Genomic DNA, 20,143 nt, shown 5'->3' with positions numbered 1-20,143 from the left:
ACAAGGAACCCTGGTGTAAACATTAAAATGAAAGTCAGTACAATGTGCAGATTGCAGAAATATACATAAACAAAATCAGTGGCTTTACCACACTCAGTTTTTCGACATCTGTGAACTACTAGACAGTCATTCAATTAAAAAATAATATTAAATAAATAAAACTAATAAATAAAAAATACACACATCTTACTGATCTCTGCAGTCAGTAACATTACACATAAAGTGCAAACATAATAGCAATTGTATAAACACACACACAAACACGCCTTTAAAGTTTAAAGGCGTGAAATTGGACGGTCTAGTTCTGATTAGCGTCACCGCTGTCTCGGTGGAGTTTAATAAACTCGGCCGTCTGCTTCTTGCTATCTAAAATATAACCAGACACTGGTGTAAATTCTCGACTGTCTCATACTTCTGTTTAATCAGTTTTCTGTTTGACGTTTAGTCAGCTGTGTGAAAACCAAGGAGGAACCCACCCGGGGGATTAATAAAGTTTTATTTTATCTAATCTAATAACTTTAATCTCAGCCAAACCGATTTACTCACGAACAAACAAAACACTGAAAAAAGCCCAACAATAACATTTTTAGGTTGTCTAAGTGACTTATATATCACGTTTAACCCGAGCAGCGAAACTCCGCGGGGATCTGAAAATGATGTGCCGGGAGTTGTGCCGTTCTCGGCCGCATCAGTAACCCTCGAGCTCCCGGCTAGCTGTCGAGCTGGTGGGTAGCAGACGCCTCTGAAAACGTCGAAGCACTTTTGCAAATATGGGATATCTTGATAAACCAAGCAGATATTTGATGTTTACACAGCTACTTTCTCGCCTGAAAATATTTTAAAAGTTTATTTTGTGACCCAGAAAGATTAGTATGAGTAATTTTAAAACTTAGTAGCGGCCGCCATTGTTGGAAACTGGAGTTTGGCTGGGCCGCGCTATGAATTCTGGGATATGGTAGTAATTTGGACAGCCTTCGGCGCGTCGCTGTGACGTAATCGGTCTACAAATGCGGCCTCAGGAGGATGCAGCCCATGAATTTGGACATGTCCAGAGTATAATCGCAGCCTTTGCGGTTAGAAAATTGCACTTGATCATGTCGCGATATTATCGCAAATGCGATATATCGTTCAGCCCTAATGTTTAGCTGTTTCCCACTTTTTCTTTGGTCATTTTAGCCTTTTTGGCCAGGGTGAAGGGAGTATCTGCCATCAAACAAGAAGACAGCTGCATGTAGCTATGATGATGTTTGCTAGTTCACCTTACGTGCATTAATGTAATAACGTGGTTAGCCTACTCAACGTAAATTACACACGAACAACATGAAGCTCCTCACGCAGAGAAGAACGGCTGCTGCTGCATCATCATCCTCATCATTTCTGCTACACTGGCAGGGCTAGGGGCCAGGACTCTCCTCTTCGGGTTTTTGGGGGATGTTGCTAACTCCGGGTCGATAACAGGCACCACCACCCGCAGTAGATGTGCTCGGTGTGAGGTCTCGCAGCAAGCTATCAAATACGGCGCATTTCTTGGCTTTTAAAAAAAACGCTATGCGTCGCCAGGTGTTTCATCAGATTGGAGGTGTTACCTCCTTTGACAGTATCACAGTATCAGCTTAAAGCACTTGTTGCTGCTGAGTTTGCATCTTTTGCTGTGAAGTACAGCCAGACTTTGACCGCTTCGCCTTGGGCATTTTTAATCTGTAGCTCTGCTCTAAAAGAACCTACGTACCTGGACCCGCCTACTATCCTCGGAAACGTAAAATGATTGGCTAGAAGTGAAAAAAAAGCACCGAAATAAAGCACCGAAATGTGCGCTGCTTTTCGGTCTGGTTACTACTGTTTATGTCAGAACCGGTGCCATCATGGGACCGGACACCGGTACCCATCCCTACTTGTGACCCCTGTTTGTAGCAGGTCATTGTTTTTAAGAAAAAGATCTTCTGTCAAAGATCTTTATTGAATGGTTCATTTTGGGAAGAAGGGCCAGACTTTAAACAGCTATGTCTGAGTCTTTTTGTGGGTCGACTGATTATGCAGGTCAGTAAAATATCGTCTCTCATCACACGGCTGATGATCCCAGGGGAGCGAGTAGCTGATATCCTGATATGTTAACAAACACACAATTCCCTGCTGACATTATTCACTGTTATTTGCTAGAAAACAAACAGGGGCAGACTTTGCACTGCATTCAGTGCGTCACCTTGTCCACCTATGAAAGCACATGTTGTAACTGCCCTCAGCAAAGTGAACTAAAAGCTCCTCCACCTGGGGGCAGCTTGTGAGTCTACATCAAAGCGTGTCACAGTTTAATGCTGCTTTATAAAGAATGAGTGTGGCATTAAATCCTGCCTTCTATGTTGTGCATTAAATGTGTCCTAACACATTTATATTTCCTTTGCTTCTTAGTGCGTGGAGCCGTCACAGAACTCAAGTGACCAGAGCAGCGGCTTGGACGAGCACCCCCACCGGACGCAAAGTGTTTCCATGGTGTCAGCTGAAATGGGGCTGGTCAGCATGGTACGCCAGGGCATCCTGGCCCTTCAGCTGCTGCCTCCCAACTCCAGTGCAGGTTGGTGAAGTTACACTTCAAGTATCAGAGGTGTTATTTAGCAGTTTCTCTTTCGTTGTCGTGCCTTATTTAAAAAACGTCTCTTCTAAGAACAAATCTGTTTTTATGCAGATGATTTTGCACTTGACATCCACAGATCAAGAGAACTGTTTCCTCAGAGCCCAAAAGGTTGATTCTGTTCATCTGGACGTTTTCAGTGGGGGAGGAGTTTCGTCACTAATCTCAGCTGACTGCAGGTTTCAACCTTATAAACAGCACATTTCTGTGAAAAGGGAACGACCACCTCTGAAGCAGAGGGTGCATCTGTCTCCATCTTACATGCTGTGATTGCAGCCGTTCCCCACCTCTCTGTGAATGGGACTCATGGACATTGATCAGTGGTGATGAGGATTTGCATAATTATGATGAAGGTGACCTCCCAGCCCATTGTTCCTTCAGTGGGCTGGTTTCAGTCATTATGCAAATGTCCTGTTTATAAGATTGAAACCTGCAGTCAGCTGAGACTGAAGACGTGAAAACGCTGATGAAGAGTATCAGCCTTTTGGGATCTTCTTACCTGGATGATTGTTTCCTCGGAAATAACCGTTAACATCTGAAAGCACACAGTACTCCATCAGATATTACTGATGTTGTTTTCCTGCTGTATGGGTCAACTTATTGATCTGATGTGAACCACTGAAGTCACACATCTGGGACTTTGTCATGGCTTCCTTTATTCTGCAAGCCAAGAAACTGTTGTTTTTATTGAGTTTATGACATGATTGAGTGCACACTCTCAGACAGGTTAAATCACTGATGCACTCAGTTTCTCTTCTGTAAAATGACAGGTGTACTTATGAGAGAAATAAAAATAGAGGTTGAAACTCTGCGTGCATTTGTTTTTTAACGTTAAGTTTCATTGATGAACAAGTAAATGCAGTCGCATAAAGCACACATAAGCTTCCTGTAACTTTTAAAGGTTTTTAATGAATGGTTTTGTACCACATGACAGTCATTTATGTGACGATCCTGGAGCGATGGATATAAAGTTGCCAGTGCTTTACAAAGAAGAATAAACTTGGAACACCGACTCCTTTCTTTACTTGTCTTTCTGTCAAAGGCATCATTATAATCACGGACGGGGTCACGAGTGTTCCTGATGTGGCCATGTGTGAAACCCTGCTGAACCAGCTCCGGAGTGGAACCATCTCCTGCTCCTTTGTACAAGTAAAGACAAGAATCTAACTCTGTATTCTGAATATACATTTTTGTGTGCAAGAACTGTTATCTAAAGCAGTCACAACAATCGTTTTCCACAATAGAAGTGATGATGATTATTATTTAAAGATATTTAGGGGATTCTCCAGCTGCTCGTCTCTGAGTCCTGTTTTTGCATGCACAGGTTGGCGGGGCGTACTCCTACGACTGCAGCTTTGGCTATATCCCCAACGTCGAGCTGATGAAGTTCATCTCATTAGCCACTTTTGGCTCCTACCTGCCCAGCTGTCCTGAAGTGGACCTAAACAGCGAGGAGATGAATGCCTACCACAAAGCATTTCTAACATACTCCTTCCTCAAGAGCCCCGAGTCCATGAACTCAGAGTATTTCTGTGGTGAGACAACGATGTACAAGTCTGATGCTAGTTTTTTCATCAGTCCTGTGAGCACTGGTTCAGTGACAGGATGCAACACAAATGAGCTCTGACAGTTTTTAAAACGGTGCAGAATCTAAATATTTATTCTTTGTTTTGAAACACAAAAGCTGTGTTTTTTATTGTTAACGTTTTTTTGAATCCTCAGTCTTAATGACTCATTTTACATGAATATATGAGCGTTCCCCCATCAGGCCTCACAGGACAGCACTCTGGTTGACACCACTGGTACCAAACGACCGGTACCGGTGCGTGAGTCGTTTGGTACCGGGCTGCGAGACTTGAGGCTCCGGTGTGAAGTTTATGGTTTTCAGGGTTTTTATCGTTAGCTCTGGTTCCCTGGGTCTTTCCTGTGTTGTAGTTGTGTCTTATTTTGAAAGAAATATTTACGCGTTACCATAGTGACCAGAGAGCATTAAGGGGCAGAGAGGAGGATGTTACTCATGTTGTTGGTGCATTTCAGGAGGACGCTGCTAATAAAGTTACACAGTGAATTAATATTTATTATTATATTTACAAAACACCACAGTTTTTGTCTCGGTCGCATCATTTTATTTTGTTGTATTTATCCGCGACACCTTAAAGGCCGGTCTGTGAAAATATTTTCTGACATTAAACCGTCTGTGGAGCAAAAAAGGTTGAGGAGCGCTGATTTACACCAAGCCTTTTTTACATTTTACTGTCAGTTTTTACAGAAAAGCAGCTGCTGAATTATAATATTAATCTTAAGCGTATCACAAATACAAGATATGTTGAATTCTCTTAGTTCCATAGATTGTTAACAGTTACTTACCTGGGATCTCTTTAGCTACATTATATGAAAAACCAGTTATATTTCAGGTCATATGAAGGAATACATAGAATTACAAAAATGTCCGAGGAGTTCAAACACTGCTGCATTTATCGCTAGTCCTCTTGCTCTTCATTGTCAGCTTATTAGCGTTTGTAGGCCATAATCTCTTTATTGTTAGTGATGAAGACGATAGTGATGGTTCTAATCATCATGACACATACTAACTGCTTCTGTTTTTTGTAGTTTCCCAGCACAAGCTGTTCAACGAGCACCTGGTGTCGGCCAGTGGAAACCCTGCTCTGGTCATGAGGAGGAAGAAGCACACGGAGAAGGAGGTCCATGCTCATCTAATCAGCGTGCTGTCTGTGAGACTGAGAGAGGGCTACACCATCACTGACATCAGCCTCACTAAAGGTAAACGGCTGTGTGTCTTTACTAACATCTCACACCAAGTCAGGAAAACTGAATGTTTGTGTTGAGACTGAAGCTGCTGGTGACATTAGGTGGGACTCAGCTGGAGGTGAAGCTCGTGCTCTTATGGAAACACAACATGCACATTGAGTATCTCGCGGCTGCCTCCTGGCCACTGGACCCCTCCAAGAGAACCACCAGAGTGGAGGTGACGATGGAGGGGAGCTACGACATCTTGCACGACATCAGCTGCACCCAGAGGAAACCCATCACCAGCCAGTACCGCACCTCTGTCATCCGGCGCTTCTGGAACACACTGCAGAGGTACGACATGAGGACTGGAATCTGGTTTCCAGTTAGAGACTCTGTGCGATCCCACCATCATGTAGCCATATTGATATGAAAATCCATGTGCTGTTTGTCCTTTCCAGCATCAACCAAACTGATCAGATGTTGGTGCACCTGCAGTCGTTTAACTCGATGCCTGAGAACTACATGATTCCTGAGAGCACCAAAAATGGAGTTCCCCTGTTCTACATCCCTCCTGGCTCCACCACTCCGGTCAGCCTTGTTGCTATACTTCACACTATGTTGGGAACTTACCAACTCTTATGATCTGTGTTGGTGCAAGGTTTAAAAACTCTGTGTGTCACAAAGTGTTGCTTTTGCGTAGTTGCATTTTTTCTTGGGAAACTTTCATCCCGAATGCTCCTAAATCCTGCAGATTTATGAAGCAAGACACCAGAATGGACCTAAATATTCACAAATCGTTCTTATTGTTCCCGCTGTGTGGGACCTACTAACATGTAGTGTTTGTAGAGACCAGCTCTGTTTATCTGTTTGTCTCTTAACGCTGTCGTGTCTCTCCTCCTCCTCCAGGTCTTGTCTCTGCAGCACAGTGGATCCAAAGATTCCTCTCAGTCCCAGTTTGCATCATACTGGAAGCCCATCCTCTCCATGGACGCCAACTTCTGGCAGAGATGGCTACACATGCATCGCATTGTCATCATCCTTGAGCATGATATGTAAGAATAATGAATCTCCAAAAGTTGATTCTGTTTATCTGGACGTAGCGTTTTGTGGGAGAAACGTTTCGTCATCATCAGGTGACGTCTTCAGTCTCAGCTGACTGCAGGTTTCAATCTTATAAACAGCACATTTGCACAGTGACTGAAACCAGCCCACTGAGGGAACAATGGGCTGGGAGGGCAGTTCCTTCATCTTAATTATGCAAATCCTCATGACCACTGATCAACAACCACTGAGATTTCCTTACCTGGATGATTGAGCTTGCATTAAGAATAATGAAGCTCTTGTATTCTTTTTATCAGCCATATTTGTTTATATCAGCTTGTTTTTCTTTGCCAGTCTTTCATTGCTACCACAATACTTTGACCTTTGCAGGCCTGTCCCCAAACATCTGCACACACCTGGGAACAACGGGCGCTACAGCACCATCCAGTGTCGCATCTCCCACTCGGCCCTCACGTCACTGCTGAGGGACTGCAGCAGCTTCGTGCTGGTGGAGGGTTACTCGTATGTAAAACTCATATACAGGTGAGACGACAGGTGGTGTTGGCTGATGATGTTTAAGACTCACTGCTTCTGCCTCAACGCTCTTTGTTTTTTCTCAGCAGCTCTTCTGATCAGCCTCCCACCTCCTTCTACTTGGTGCGTGTCATCTCAAAGACCCCCTGCATGGTCCTGCGTCTGGGTTTCCCCATCGGCACACCGGCCCACATTAGGAACAAGGTACTCAGTCAAAAAACATGGGGCCAATACAATATCAGTGTTATGATCCATAGCTGTTAGTAGATGACAGTATTGTATTTTTCGTGCACTGTTTTTATAAAATGTGGTTCTCCGTTTCTTTTATGAGCAGTTTTGTAAAAACATGAAAGGAGGTTATAGGACACATGTCTGTGAGACTCGTGTTGTGCTTTGTTTTCTAAAATCAGATTGTGGATGAGCTGCGAGAGCAGATCCTCAAGCTTCGCTTCCCTCATCGTGTTCAGAACAAAGAGGCAACACCCAAAACCAAGAGGAAGGCTGTGGGCCACCCGTCTCCATCCAAGTCTCCCTCCATCCCTGCTCCCAAGCCTGCGCTCTCTGACAGACCCTGTGTGGTGGTGGTCAGTAAGCCTCTGGAAAAGCTGCTAATCAGGTCGGTCCATGTCATAGTAGGCCACCAGAGGAAGGTCATGTAATCTAATAATAAATAAATAAATGCATAACCACTTAAAAGTACTGGTTACACAGTTTGCTGTTGCTACCAACAGCAACTGAATGGAGACTAACTGCTGATCCTGTGCAGGTATGACAAGCTTCCTCTAGACTTCAGGACTCCCTTCATCTTCAACATGGAGACCTTCCCACTGCCCTCCAACACCGCTGCACCCCTCAGCGTGGCAGCAAACCGCACAGCCTCCTCGACGCTGGCCTCTCTGTCACGTTACTTCCTGCACCAGCGTTGGGTGTGGGCCGTGCAGAGCAGCCAGGGACCGGCTGTAGCCATGCAGGCTGTTGCCCATATCCTGTCCATGCTCTCGGAGTAAGTTCAAACTATTAAATGTGATCTATTTAAAAATACCACAGCTACGAATATAAATGAGCCAGAGGAAAAAATGCACGCATTTGAGCAGCAGTTTTTCACCGTGGTTTTGATGGTATCTACTCTGTGGTTATGCAGCTCTCCCATAAATCAAACTGGAACAAACAAAGATGATTCTGATCTAAATTCAGGATTCTTTAAGTGCCGTGTCTCTCTTTACAAATTTCTTCTCTTTGAGATGCAAAACCTTAAAATTGTCCTGATGTCTGCAGGATTCGCCTGTCAGAAGGCTTCAACTTTGCTGCCAGTGGCGAGGGCATTATAAACCTGGTGATCGAGCTGCCAATGAAGGTAAAGAACAGCAGGACAAACTGCTCTCCCAAAGTGATTCTCTGTGATCCTGATTTGGTTTTATTTGTGTCTTCAGGGAACATCAGGAGACGTGGACAGAGAGAGTCACTCTTGTATTGTTCAGTATATCCTGTTTCCCCCTCACTCTACCTCAACGAAGGACAGGTAAGCCTGGCAGTACCCATAGTTTAGACCAGGACACGCTGTTAGGACGCAGCTTTTATTAAAAGCAACAGGAATGTTTGTCACTTGGTTTGAGTTCAGCGTGATCAAAGTCTACGTTTACTTCACCTGTTTATTAAAGCTACAAATAAGCAACAGAAACCAGAAACGGTGGATTTCATTTGAACCTCAGAACCTCTTAAAAAACAGTAACATGTACATAATGCAGCATTTTACATCCAGGCTCAGTTTGACTGATTTATTCATGTTTATTGCAAAGCTGCAGCTGGTCAGCGTGTGGTATCGACAGTGATGAGGAAGAAGCTGTGTGACTGACATGTTTATGTTCCGCCAGCAGCGTGTCGTTGTCATTTAATCTGAGATACCCTGATGCTGTGTCGATGTCTGCAAAGTGTTAATCTAACACGAAGCCCTTTAACACAGTTCAAAATGTTTGTGCAGCTCAGCTGAACTCTTCAATTTTCAGCATTTTGTTTTGTCTTTCGTGGAGTTCTAGCTTCTCCACCGACGACGACAATGACACCGAGGTGGAGGCAGTCGACCTGGACACGGAGCTGAACCTCGTGACCGAATGCTGGGTGGAACCGCAGTGCGGCACGGTGAACTGCACGGATCAGCACCGCTCCTTTCAGGGCCTTAAGTACCAGGAGCTCCCTCGAGCAGTACGAAAAGCTGGCTTATACAAGCTGCTCTCAAACTAGAGCTCAGTTTGCTCCGTTTGTGTACGTGAAGCTTTGCTCGTCAAAAGCAGCAGGTTTGGTTTACGCATCCCTGTTGTGTTGCAGATCTTCCCGAGGGACTTGGCCTGCATGTCCACCATGATGACCTTTGAATATCTGAGCCAGCTGTGTCAGAATAAGGATCAGGTCTGCTCTCTGCCAGCTGGACTCAAGGATGCACAAGGTAACAAACGTAGCTTTTAATCAGCGTTAGCAAAACGTCTCACATCACAGAAACGCCTGCAAGAGTCGTGCCTCGCTGAAGTGTTAGCACTCAGTCTGCCGTTGTTAGACGTTTGTTGAGCTCATTCTAGTCAAACATTAAACTAAAGCTGAATACATTAAAGCCTTGATGGCTCAGCGGATGCGATTCTCCGGTTTTTGCTTGTTTGAAAATGTGATGATTTTCCATTATGTGTGCGTGCAGGAGAACATCTGGTCTCTGAGGAGAGCATCCACATGGTCCCTTTCCAGTTTGACCTCATTAAGCTGCTCCCAAAATGCCAGCAGGTTGAGCTGTTTTTCGTCACATTCAGCACAGGTATGTACAGCACGTTTTACGTCAACCTGCTTTAGACAGAGTAGCGTACTGTATATGAGGGCTCGCTGATCTTAATGCATCTCACTTCCATCTGTGTCCTACAACATGCATCTATACGCTTAGAAATGATAATAAATAAATATAATAAATCGATTTGAGCGCGTTTCCCTTTTTGTGCTCAGCGACGGGGAGTGAGGAGCAGATGAACAGCTCCCACTGCCTGCCCAATGAGCTCCTGCTCAGCCTCTTCCACACCAGCCTGGAGAACGAGCTGAGTGACAGAGAGATCCCGTTAGCTGACGGGGACCACGTCGCCTTCATGCATCACATCTTGGAGCGGGAACGAGACGGCCACGTCGCTCCTTTCTCCCTGCCGGTTATTAAAGGTCTGTACGAGTCTGTCCAAGTGGACGTGAATCTAGCCAGAGTATCTCCTGGAGGTAGATGATCCCATTATAATTGGAAAAGAATGATAGGAGAGTAACAAAATATGAGTGTTTTGTTCTCTGTTTTATCAGTTTCTCTGTCGTCTCGGTTTCTTTAGAGGAGTGCGTCAAGCCTCCAGAGAAACAGGACAAGGTGACGTCATTCTACACGGCCGGCAGCAGCAGAGAGGTGATGGGGTCAACCAGCACTTTACAGGTGATCTCCAACATTGGCACAAAACCAAACCTGTGTCACTTTTAAGTGTTTTTTATTTATGTTGTTATAATGCAGCTAGTGATGATCTGTTGAAGCCTTTGAAAATGTTTGAATCCTTACAGCCGTTGGTGCCTTTAGGCTTGATTGCCACACACGTCTGTGATACTTGTATTGTTTTCTTTCAGTCTGCTGTTTCTAGTTAAACGTACTAAAGTAAATCATGGGATAGGAATGCAAACATTTCTCTAATAAATTGAAATAGTCCTTTTGAGCTCTCTGACTGTTTCTGCAGGTAATGAGGCCACAACCACACTGGAAATCTGCAGTGGGAGCTGCTTCAGGTCCCTCGTTGGTCTTTCCTGTATTCGTGACAAATGTCTGTTGTGTTTGGCAGAGTTTCAGCAATGCAGACCTTGTGGATGAAGAGCCCTTGTTGTTGGAGAGCAGCTGCTCTGCGCCACAGTGGAGATGTTATGCCAAGTGCATCAGCTCCCAGCATCTAATCCTCACCTTCCTTCCTGCTACCTTCACAGGTGAGTCTGGAGTTTGTTGGCTGTGGTGCTTCTAGCGCGCTCTCATGATGTTTGTTATGTTGCAGATGTTCTGATGTTGATGGCTTCAGGAGAGACCGAGCCTCGGAGTAATGTGAGCACACAGGAGGACGACGCTTTGACCCCCAGCAACAAATCTCAGGCTGACTCTTTGTCTGGATCCACTGGTGGCTTTGAAGGGTCCGAGTCTGGACTCAGCCTGCGCTCTAGTCGGCGACTGAGCTCCAGCACCGCCAGGTCCCCTGTGCTCTCATCTCCATCTGATGGCCAGACTGGAGCTGCTGACTCCCAGACCCTGGAGCAGAACAGCTGGGACAGCAGAGGCTCAGAGATGGAGAGTTGGATGCCGGGCTCAGGTGAGCCTAAAACCGCACGTCTGCAGGGTTTGAATTGTTCAAACATTTTGCACAAAGATTTACGTTTTTCTGATGTTTCCAGATGCTGCAGAAAAAGAAGGAGTCCACTTCTCTGAGCCACACAAGTCAGACTTCCATATCAGCCTCAGCAGACAGCTTTCCCAGCAGAGCACTGGTGACAGCAGCCAGCTGAAGTGTCCAGTTTACGTCTACAACTGTTCACTGGAGAATCTGAAAGAGCAGCTGGTTCACCCAAACTCCAGCCGCCAACCCAGGGACGTCTTCTTCAGGTACTGAGGGAAAAACAAGCAAGCATTGAAATCCTGAAAGACAAGGAAGGTTTTACAGTTGTGTTGCCAGTTACAATTATAAAATGATAAGAAGGTCTTATAGAATTATTGTATATATTTGGGTCTCTTTGTAACCTTGGCTATCTCATAATAATGACACTGTTATTGCCTGGAACACAAAAACCGTCACCAAATACTGAATATGGATCATCTAACCCAGTCTTAGAAGTACTAGACGAAGAGGAGCTGTGTTGTAATTAGGCTTTGTCATGATTGTGTGACGCACTGCGAGCCTTGGATTGTTGCAGTGGAGATGTTAACATGTGTGTCTCTGGTTGTCTTCACGGGGGAGAATAGAGCCCGAGATGCAGAGTCCTGGGAGATGTGTCAGCAGATGAAGTTCAGGTAGCACACTGTCTGTCTGTCTGCTCTCCTTCTGTCTGCTGAGGGGCTGCTCAGCTTTCTCTGGACACTTCTGGCAACTTGGGGATGCGCTTGTAGAGCGGGACAGTGTGGCTTTCCTAAAACTAGGCTGGTAAAAGCATCTACTCCCCGGGCCTGTCTGTGCTTCCTCCTGTTGCTGCAAACATCAGAGAAAACCACAGACACTCATCAAAGGGTCACATTTCTTCTTCTGTTGCTTATTTGGAGCTCTGACATTGTTGAAGTCTCTTAAAACTGTGGCCTTGCCTTCATGCCTGCTGTCCTGTCCTACTGAATAAGACATAAAAATGATGTTTGGTATCATAAATACCAAGACGTGTTTTTTTTTTTTTTGAGGTTGTAAATCAAAATTGCCTCAGACACTTCCTGTGGGATGGGGGAAGGACTGCAGGTTTAAGACACTTCCAGTTTAGACTGATATTTAAACCTGGGATCTACATCCATGTTTTATATACAAGGTTTTTATCCACGAACATGAATTATGAAAGTCTCAGCGGGATGCTGGCCTCGCTGTATTTATATGTATTAACACTGATACTATCACAGGCTGCAGTTTTGTCTGCTGCTCTTCAGCTTTGTAATTTGTTTTAGTGGATAACCAGCCTCACTGCTGATGAGCCAAGGATTACACATGAACTATAGTTTTAATTCAAAGAGATGATGTGGACAGATCAAACTTTCTGTTTACATTATTTGTGCTGGTGCGACTGAGTAATGCAATAATTCAGTTTTCTGTGTGAAACAGCACTCACTGCATGCTTGAAGCTGACAGCAATAGTTTAAAATAGTTGGCAGTATTTACTGGTACACCTCAGAAACACTGAATGTGGATTGTAGTGATATTTGAAGCCAAACTCTGTTGGGTCGGCAGGATATTTGTCAGGGATGATTATTGATACCTGTTATTCTATATAAGAGTGTCACACAGACACTGCACTCTGAACAGTGCAGATCAGCCTATTTAACACCACATGCAGTTTACACGAGACAGTTTTATTTCTTATATGAATGTTATTTATTTTAACTGTCATGAACAGGATGTGACACGTCATAATAATAACAACTGTGCTGCATTAAAACAGCAGGTGGGATAGCCAATCGTTAAGTGATGACGTCTGAACAAACTGCTCCGTGTTTATTAAGGCTGCTGTGTTTTTAACATGTTTTAATACTTTGTACCTTGTTCTAATCTCAACAAGCCCGTAAAAACAGTCAGTGATCACTGTCGGCCTCTCTCGGTTTTAATCATCACTGTTCATTTTACAGCTCAGTGTTTAAACCCTTACGATGTAGCTGCAGCCCAGCAGCAGTATATGAATGACTAACCTCGTACTGTGGATGGATTATCTCAGTTGTTCTCCTGACTGAAGTTTGGTCCGTTTACAGCATCCTGCCATGCCATTACATTTGTCCCTAACTATCAGGAACCCTCAGGTTAACTTTTATCCAGTGGAAGAAAGTTAGTGTTCATCCTCCAGCTTCACTGTGTTTATGCTAACATAGCTGTGTTGCTAGCAATCACGTAGCACATCATTATATAGCAGCTAGCCCAACTTCAGTAACCCTACAAACGTCACTGCTGTGTAGTTTTCTGTCTTCATTCATGTTGGAAGTGACAGCAGAGCTGTACGTTTGAACCAGAACGTGCCAGATATCATTTAATCTGGAGACTTCCCGCGTACCACTAGATGGAGCCAAAGTACCACCAGTGGTACGCGTACCACAGTTTGCGAACCACTGATGTAGCGGGAATGCAGAGACTGGTGATGCTTAAACTGACAGCATGGGGCCATGACATATTTGTAAACATGTAAAGTTATGCTGATGTTTATAAACAGAAGCATACTGGAGTCTATCCTAATACTTAGAATGGGTTAACTGGGAAACAATAAAAGACTTCCTGTGCTTAACTAACAGTTAACTCTGGGTGTCAATACTGAATTAAGACTGTTGTTTAGATGTTTGTGTCTTATTTTAAGTTTAAACTACAAACCTATAAACACACACAAATAATTTCTACACTTAGGTTAAAAATAGAAATATTGTTAAATGACTCGTCTCTCCCTGACTTTGACCTGATAAATCATGTTTGCTCCTCCCCTAATTCAGCGCTTCAGATGCTTGCTGTGGAGGTTCAGCTGTCCCTCACAGGCTTATTGGCTCCTTCGATGATGCTTAATCCCCAGTCCCAGTCACATAAGCATAGAGACCAGTCAACAACCACTGGTTAACATGGAAACATTCAAATTTATTTGCTTTGGGAAATGCATGTCGGTCATTTAGCAGTCGGTCAGAAGGATTTTGGCTTGTGAGGGTTTCATCGACTGGTCTCTCGGCCTTGTGACTGGGCTTGTACTGTGGTGCAGATATGGGTTCATGTAAGTGCTTATGCAAAACTAGGTGCAGTGGAACTGTCTGTATTTTAACCAGCACTGTTTTCTACATGTGTGAAATTGAGGTTTTATGTACTAACGTAATCTATCCTTGTGGGTTCAACTGATCCTTCATCATCCTGTCAGACCCGGGTTCCTCTTCTCAGTGTCTTTTCTGTGCTGTTGTTCCCCAGCAGGTCTCTATCTCAGGATCGCAGCAGTCAGTCTCCTTGGACCGACCTCCTGTCTCAGCCTCACAAACACAAGGAGCTGGCCAACTACTGCAGCATGCTGCAGGAGCATTACCACCAGAGCTACGTCAAAGGTGATCTGTGTCCACCAACACGAATGCTTCAAGCTTAACTGAGTAGTCAAAAAGAAAAATCCTTACTCCACCAAAACACACACACAACTGAGGATCTGAGGTTAAGTCCATCACAGCAGTGCAACATGTCACAGTCGTCCATGATTTCACAGGTGTTAAAATACAGTGACTGAAACTCGTCCGAGCGTCGTTTGGTCACGCGTCCATGTTCTTGTCAGGTGTATACCGCAGCCTGCAGCAGTCCTACAACATCAGCTCCCAGGACGTCCTGATGGCGATGGACTACTGTGAAGAATCGCTGCAGGAGATCGACATCACCTCCTTCCTGCAGACGCTATGTGGACACATCAGGGTCTTCAGGGAACACGGCAAGACTCCAGGATGGGGAGGAGGGCCTCTGAAAGCTTCAAGGAGCCCTGCCACGTTTATCCTTGGTGAAGCTGAGGGGGAGCAACTCGATGATAAAGTGGCCTCTTCATGCAGGTGAAGCCAATCATCAGAATCAGACACATGCCAGTCTTTGAGAAACGAGTTGCTTCTATTTAACAAAGTTAAGTTACAGCTTATCACCTTCTTATATTTTGCTTTACATAAAACATCTCAGCATAGGGGGTAACCCACGTTTCTGCCCATCTGTCTGTGGATCTGTTTATCTGGGGCTAGTGGCATGCAAACCATCAGCATACAGTTTAGTCATTTGGTAATGATTTAAACTGTCCAGCAGGTGGTGCTGTCTGAGCTGGTGAATTCACATCCACAGAGGCCTACGTCAGGGTTTTCTTCACATGTGCTGATGTTGGTGTGACTCAAACATACTTTGATTCGTTTGTTATATTAATGAACTTTATTTATTCTCCACTTTTCTGTAAAAAGAGGGTTTAGTTCTATTATAAACAAATCTTTGTTTCTTGTAGTCACACTTCTAAGCACTCGTCTTCTCACTGTGCTTTACATGGTCAGGGAAAGACTTAGTAAACTGCAGTAAAAACTATAACATTAGACCTCCAGACCAGCCCCTGCAAGCAAGCGAGCGTGCGGAAGAAGAGCTCCAGTTTACCAGGATGAGATCTCTGACAGGAGCCGAAAGAGCGAACACAGCACAAAACTATGATACAACTAAGCAGAGTTTTAGTGTCATTTAGCTTCATGAAAATGTTTGTAATGTAAGAAGTATAGATGGTGTCTGTTTCCTAAATGCAGTCTGCCACCGGTGGGCCTGTGCTCCCACAGTGGGCTGCTCTGTTGGAATAATGTGGCGCTCGGAGACCTCCAGGATGCCAGAGCTGTTTGAGACGTGATAAATGCATGTTTCCCTTTCACCAGTCATCATTCAAATAAAGCAACAAACCACCACACGATGTTGCTAATTGTCCTTTGATGAATCACATCTGGTAACACGTTCCAGTTCATAAGTTTGCTGTCAGTGTGTTGGCTTTTCCCTTCCAAAGCACTTTTATAACGACTGTTTTAAGGTCAGTCTGCAATAAGATTCATGTTAACTGACACAGTTATTAATTGTGTGGTATTTCTGGCTGCAGTACTGAAGTGGAGGACACCAGTGAGGCTGAATCCAGAGGAGTTCCTGATTCCTCTGCTCCTACATCTCCACCGATCAAGGAAGAGCCCAAGAAAGGAGCGATAGCAGAATTCCCTCTGACGCTGCTGCAGACACAACCCGCGTGTGACGTGTATCCAGATCTGCACAAAATAATACAGGTAGTGTCTGAAGGGGGATCCCGTACTCTTCAGTTCCTTAAAGCTGATTCTTGGACCAGAAAGCTAACGGCTTTAAATAATTATCATTTCAATTTTAAACTGTTGTCAGGATAAATTCATGGAGATCCTTTCTCAGTATTTCAAAAGTGTTCCCTCCAACCCACACTACTTCTACTACTCTCCACCTTCATCCAAGAAAGAGGTGAGTTTGCTGTAAATTTGCTACAATATCATGCGTCACATAGCAGGTTAGATGTTATAAAGAGGGATGGATGTCATCAAGGATTTGGACAAATCAGATGTTGGGGGGAAACTAAAAACTGTTTATTTCAGAGAAGCAAACCGAAGAGAGGTGAGTCTGTATCTCTATATCTGAGCATGAACCTTGCTGCTCTGATTTTCCTTCACAGGAGTCGGAGGACGGCGAGATGAAAAGACGGGCGAGTGAAGAGCTGCTGTCAGAAGCTGAGCCCGCCACTGAAGACGGTAAAGGCCGTTCTGAAACGTTTGCCTTTAGTTTGGGTTTGTTGTTAGTCTCCCGTCAGCACTGTGGTCACACATTCAGTTGTTCAGTGTTCAGCAGTAACAAATGTTAAAGGTGGAGGACCTTTCATGTTTCGTCCTTCATTAAGCACAAGTTGTTATACTGCTAAGCTTCCCTGAAGCTTCTGTGCAGGAGTATCGTAGCTTTTTTGTGTTTGTTGTTTCTTTTCTTCCTCCTGTAGCTGTTGATAACCTGTAGCCAAAAGGCTGATAGTGGAATCATCGAAATTACTGTGAAAACGTGACTCAACAAAAGGGCTGTTGTTGTTGGAGGAGGCTACAAAAGATAAAATGTGAGACTGATAGAAAGGGAAAATAAAACGAGTGAATTTTCAGCAGTCGTCCATCCTGTGCTCTGAGCACTAAATTTCAGATATTTCTCTCCAGTCAATAACAGCACCTGCCTGCTCGTGAGCGTTACACAAGTGGCTTTTTATAATGGAAAGCAATCGTTATGGTGACTTCAGCGTCTGGGAGAAAGGTGTAGAAGAACTCAAAGCAGGGTGAAGATGAGGAAGACTCTGAGGCCGAGCCCAGTTAAACTGATCATTTTAGTACGGCTCATTTCACATTTAATATCCAGTTAGTGCTTCATCAGTTAGTTTTTAATCAGCCTTATGCGTCGTTATTTCAGCGACTTCTGTTTCATGCTTTAGAAACGCGAGACACATCGCCTCCTTTTGAGGTGTCCCGACTTCAATAAATGTGGAGCAATGAAACAAACAGCAGAGGCCCAGAAGAGTGAGGTCCAACGCACACAGGAGAAGAAGTCTGCAGCATCACATCAGCACACGTCTCCTGCTAAGAACACACTTGAAAATGCTTTTATAACATCAGGGTTAACGCCCCTTCTCACGGCGATTGCAGATCAAATACATCGATTGCAGTAAATGGTACATCTTAGATGGCTAAAAACAGACACAGAAGTTCCTCTTTCTATAACAGCTTCCATACATGGCAGTAAATTTCCAGCCTAGACGGTCCCTGAGGGCTTGTCCTTTTCTTGACTTGTCTTCTGTCATCTGTTACCAAGCAAACTGAAATGCAGTTAGAAGCTAAATGAATTTCGGGCTTTTGGCCTGGCAGGATTATGTGTTTGTAAGCGTGTGCGCTGTTTATCCTTCTGTGCTCCAAGTCACCTACACTATAGATTGTGAGGACATAGCGCTTCACAAAGCTTAAAACCTTCTTTAAGAGACTGAGCATCAACTCTGAATGAGCACAAACATGCAATGTGTATAAAATAATTATAGCTGCACCTGTAAAAAAAGGTTAACATGGTGGCAATAACTTTAATAAGCATCTCTAATGCAACATCAGTGCTGTGGGATATATTACTAATACAATGTTAATAATGCAGGTTATATTGTAGCAGTAAATGATCTCTGTACAGGTGTCTGATACTCGTCTGTGTATTCATATACAGTTATATGCCTTTACTGTTAGACACTGACACAAACACATAAGTTATAACTCAGTGAGTAACCTTCAGGGATTCCAGACGTTCATGTGGAGTCCTTTATTTCCTGGAACGCCCAATGCAGTCCTGCGTTATCGAGAGAACAACGTCAAGACAGGGGTCGCTTTTCCCGTAGTCGGCATGTAGCCCACATATGCACAACAATGCATAACAGGCAGGATCCACGTGGTCCCTGCGGGTCAATAAAAAGCCTGAAAGTAAAATAAAGTCTTTCCTAAAACCTTATTTAACCAAAGACGTGAAACAACAAAAAGAGTTTGCAGAGTTTATGATTCTTAGGACTACTTTAAAGTTGTCTTGCTACACTTGCAGAAAATGTGCCGTCTTCCTGCATAATGACGGAGAGCGACACAGATCTGGTGGTGGAGTATGAGGAGCACCCAGGCAGCAGCTCCCAGGGAGAGGGTGAGGACCAGTCCCTGTCTGACTCCAACACTGTGAACCAGGACCAGGACTCGTTCAGCATCCTGGAGGGAGAGTCCCTGCTGGAGAACGAGGCCCCACAGCTGGACATGCCACCACTGTTTGTTCACATCACCTGCTCTGTCAACATGAAGAGCTGCCATGGCTCCGTGCCCATGCAGACGCTGCCCACGTGCCTGGGTGAGTACAGCTGACTGCTTTCCACCTAAGTGGCTTCTTTCTGTGCAAGGAAGCATATCTGAAGCTGTGTTACTCTTTTGCTTCTATAAATCACCACTTTGGACAAAGAGCTTCTTCTTCACACTGTTAATTTTGTTCCCGAGCTTACTTCACAGTTGTGTTTGCAGGTGAGGTCATTTCCTGCCTGGAGAATGCTGAGGCGGTGCAGTCTGTAGATCTGAACGAACTCTCGGTCACGCTGGATATTTTTGTTCTGACGCTGCCTCTGGAGATCGAAGCCATGGCGGACTTCCATCATAACAGGTCGTGTGCAAAATCCAGTTTTTTTAATCTCAATTTTACATCCTGATCGATTGCAGTAAAGATCCTTTGTAGGAGCGTTGGTAGGATTTTAATGAAATCACACTTTTTAAAAGCGGTGACACGGAGCAGAAATAAAGACAGAAACTGGTGACGTTGCTTATTCTGCAGTGAATTTCTCAAATGGCCTTTAAAGAGTTATTGATGCCTCTTTGGGCAGGACGTTACTCACTTTCCTGGATTTGACCACAAAAAGCAAACAGAATGAAAGGAAAGCTGAACATGAACCAAAAACAGACCCTTTCAGAGAACAAAGGATCTTTCTGCACTGCTCTCTGAATTAAAGTGGCTCCAGCACAGATGAACCAGGAACACCTTTGAAAGAGAAACACGACAAACTGGACCACAGTTTGTCAACGTTTATGTTACCCAGTCCTAGTGCTCGTTAGCTCTGCTGGTGACCTGTCCAAGGTGTACACCGCCTCTCAACCTGTGATAGTCGCAGCCAGATGAAGAGATGAATAAATGTCAGGCAGATGAAACTCAATGAGAGCATTTTAGCAAATCACAAGCTTTGAAAGTAAAAAACAGCTCTGTGAGATGGAGGCGGAGCTTCATTTTAGACACACCCCACTCAGGACCCTGGACCTCTATCTGCCTGTATATAATCATCCATAATGCACATCTAAGAAAACACTGCAGCATCAGTCTGGATCTCACAGACAGTTATAGAAAAGGCTGAACTGACAGTTGGTAGATGGACTCCAACAAG

General features: G+C 44.3%; 1 protein-coding gene across 15 annotated transcripts in view; it reads left to right on the top strand.

The window, feature by feature from the left end:
- szt2 (SZT2 subunit of KICSTOR complex) overlaps nucleotides 1–20,143 on the top strand; it is a 120,383-nt gene that overhangs the window by 6,124 nt on the left and 94,116 nt on the right. For 7 of the 15 annotated variants that reach the window (XM_085383258.1, XM_085383249.1, XM_085383259.1 and 4 more), the window contains exons 6-34: nucleotides 2,407–2,569; nucleotides 3,669–3,775; nucleotides 3,951–4,161; nucleotides 5,237–5,407; nucleotides 5,497–5,728; nucleotides 5,836–5,965; nucleotides 6,284–6,429; nucleotides 6,809–6,961; nucleotides 7,039–7,156; nucleotides 7,363–7,568; nucleotides 7,719–7,955; nucleotides 8,228–8,306; nucleotides 8,383–8,471; nucleotides 8,980–9,151; nucleotides 9,275–9,392; nucleotides 9,636–9,749; nucleotides 9,932–10,135; nucleotides 10,294–10,391; nucleotides 10,786–10,924; nucleotides 10,990–11,298; nucleotides 11,381–11,588; nucleotides 11,946–11,993; nucleotides 14,599–14,729; nucleotides 14,948–15,212; nucleotides 16,268–16,445; nucleotides 16,555–16,647; nucleotides 16,856–16,931; nucleotides 18,781–19,071; nucleotides 19,239–19,374. In XM_085383258.1, the coding sequence (XP_085239384.1) occupies nucleotides 2,407–2,569; nucleotides 3,669–3,775; nucleotides 3,951–4,161; nucleotides 5,237–5,407; nucleotides 5,497–5,728; nucleotides 5,836–5,965; nucleotides 6,284–6,429; nucleotides 6,809–6,961; nucleotides 7,039–7,156; nucleotides 7,363–7,568; nucleotides 7,719–7,955; nucleotides 8,228–8,306; nucleotides 8,383–8,471; nucleotides 8,980–9,151; nucleotides 9,275–9,392; nucleotides 9,636–9,749; nucleotides 9,932–10,135; nucleotides 10,294–10,391; nucleotides 10,786–10,924; nucleotides 10,990–11,298; nucleotides 11,381–11,588; nucleotides 11,946–11,993; nucleotides 14,599–14,729; nucleotides 14,948–15,212; nucleotides 16,268–16,445; nucleotides 16,555–16,647; nucleotides 16,856–16,931; nucleotides 18,781–19,071; nucleotides 19,239–19,374 (4,622 nt within the window). The remainder of the gene's footprint in view (nucleotides 1–2,406; nucleotides 2,570–3,668; nucleotides 3,776–3,950; nucleotides 4,162–5,236; nucleotides 5,408–5,496; nucleotides 5,729–5,835; nucleotides 5,966–6,283; nucleotides 6,430–6,808; nucleotides 6,962–7,038; nucleotides 7,157–7,362; nucleotides 7,569–7,718; nucleotides 7,956–8,227; nucleotides 8,307–8,382; nucleotides 8,472–8,979; nucleotides 9,152–9,274; nucleotides 9,393–9,635; nucleotides 9,750–9,931; nucleotides 10,136–10,293; nucleotides 10,392–10,785; nucleotides 10,925–10,989; nucleotides 11,299–11,380; nucleotides 11,589–11,945; nucleotides 11,994–14,598; nucleotides 14,730–14,947; nucleotides 15,213–16,267; nucleotides 16,446–16,554; nucleotides 16,648–16,855; nucleotides 16,932–18,780; nucleotides 19,072–19,238; nucleotides 19,375–20,143) is intronic. The other 8 variants (XM_085383250.1, XM_085383252.1, XM_085383251.1 and 5 more) reach the window with 8 other exon arrangements.

Source organism: Rhamphochromis longiceps, linkage group LG15 (genome assembly GCF_057381845.1).
Source record: "Rhamphochromis longiceps isolate RC_006_pf linkage group LG15, R_longiceps_female_GT1.1, whole genome shotgun sequence".
Taxonomy (NCBI): Eukaryota; Metazoa; Chordata; class Actinopteri; order Cichliformes; family Cichlidae; genus Rhamphochromis; species Rhamphochromis longiceps.
Note: the sequence above shows the minus strand (reverse complement) of the source record. Positions and strands in the feature narration are given on the sequence as shown.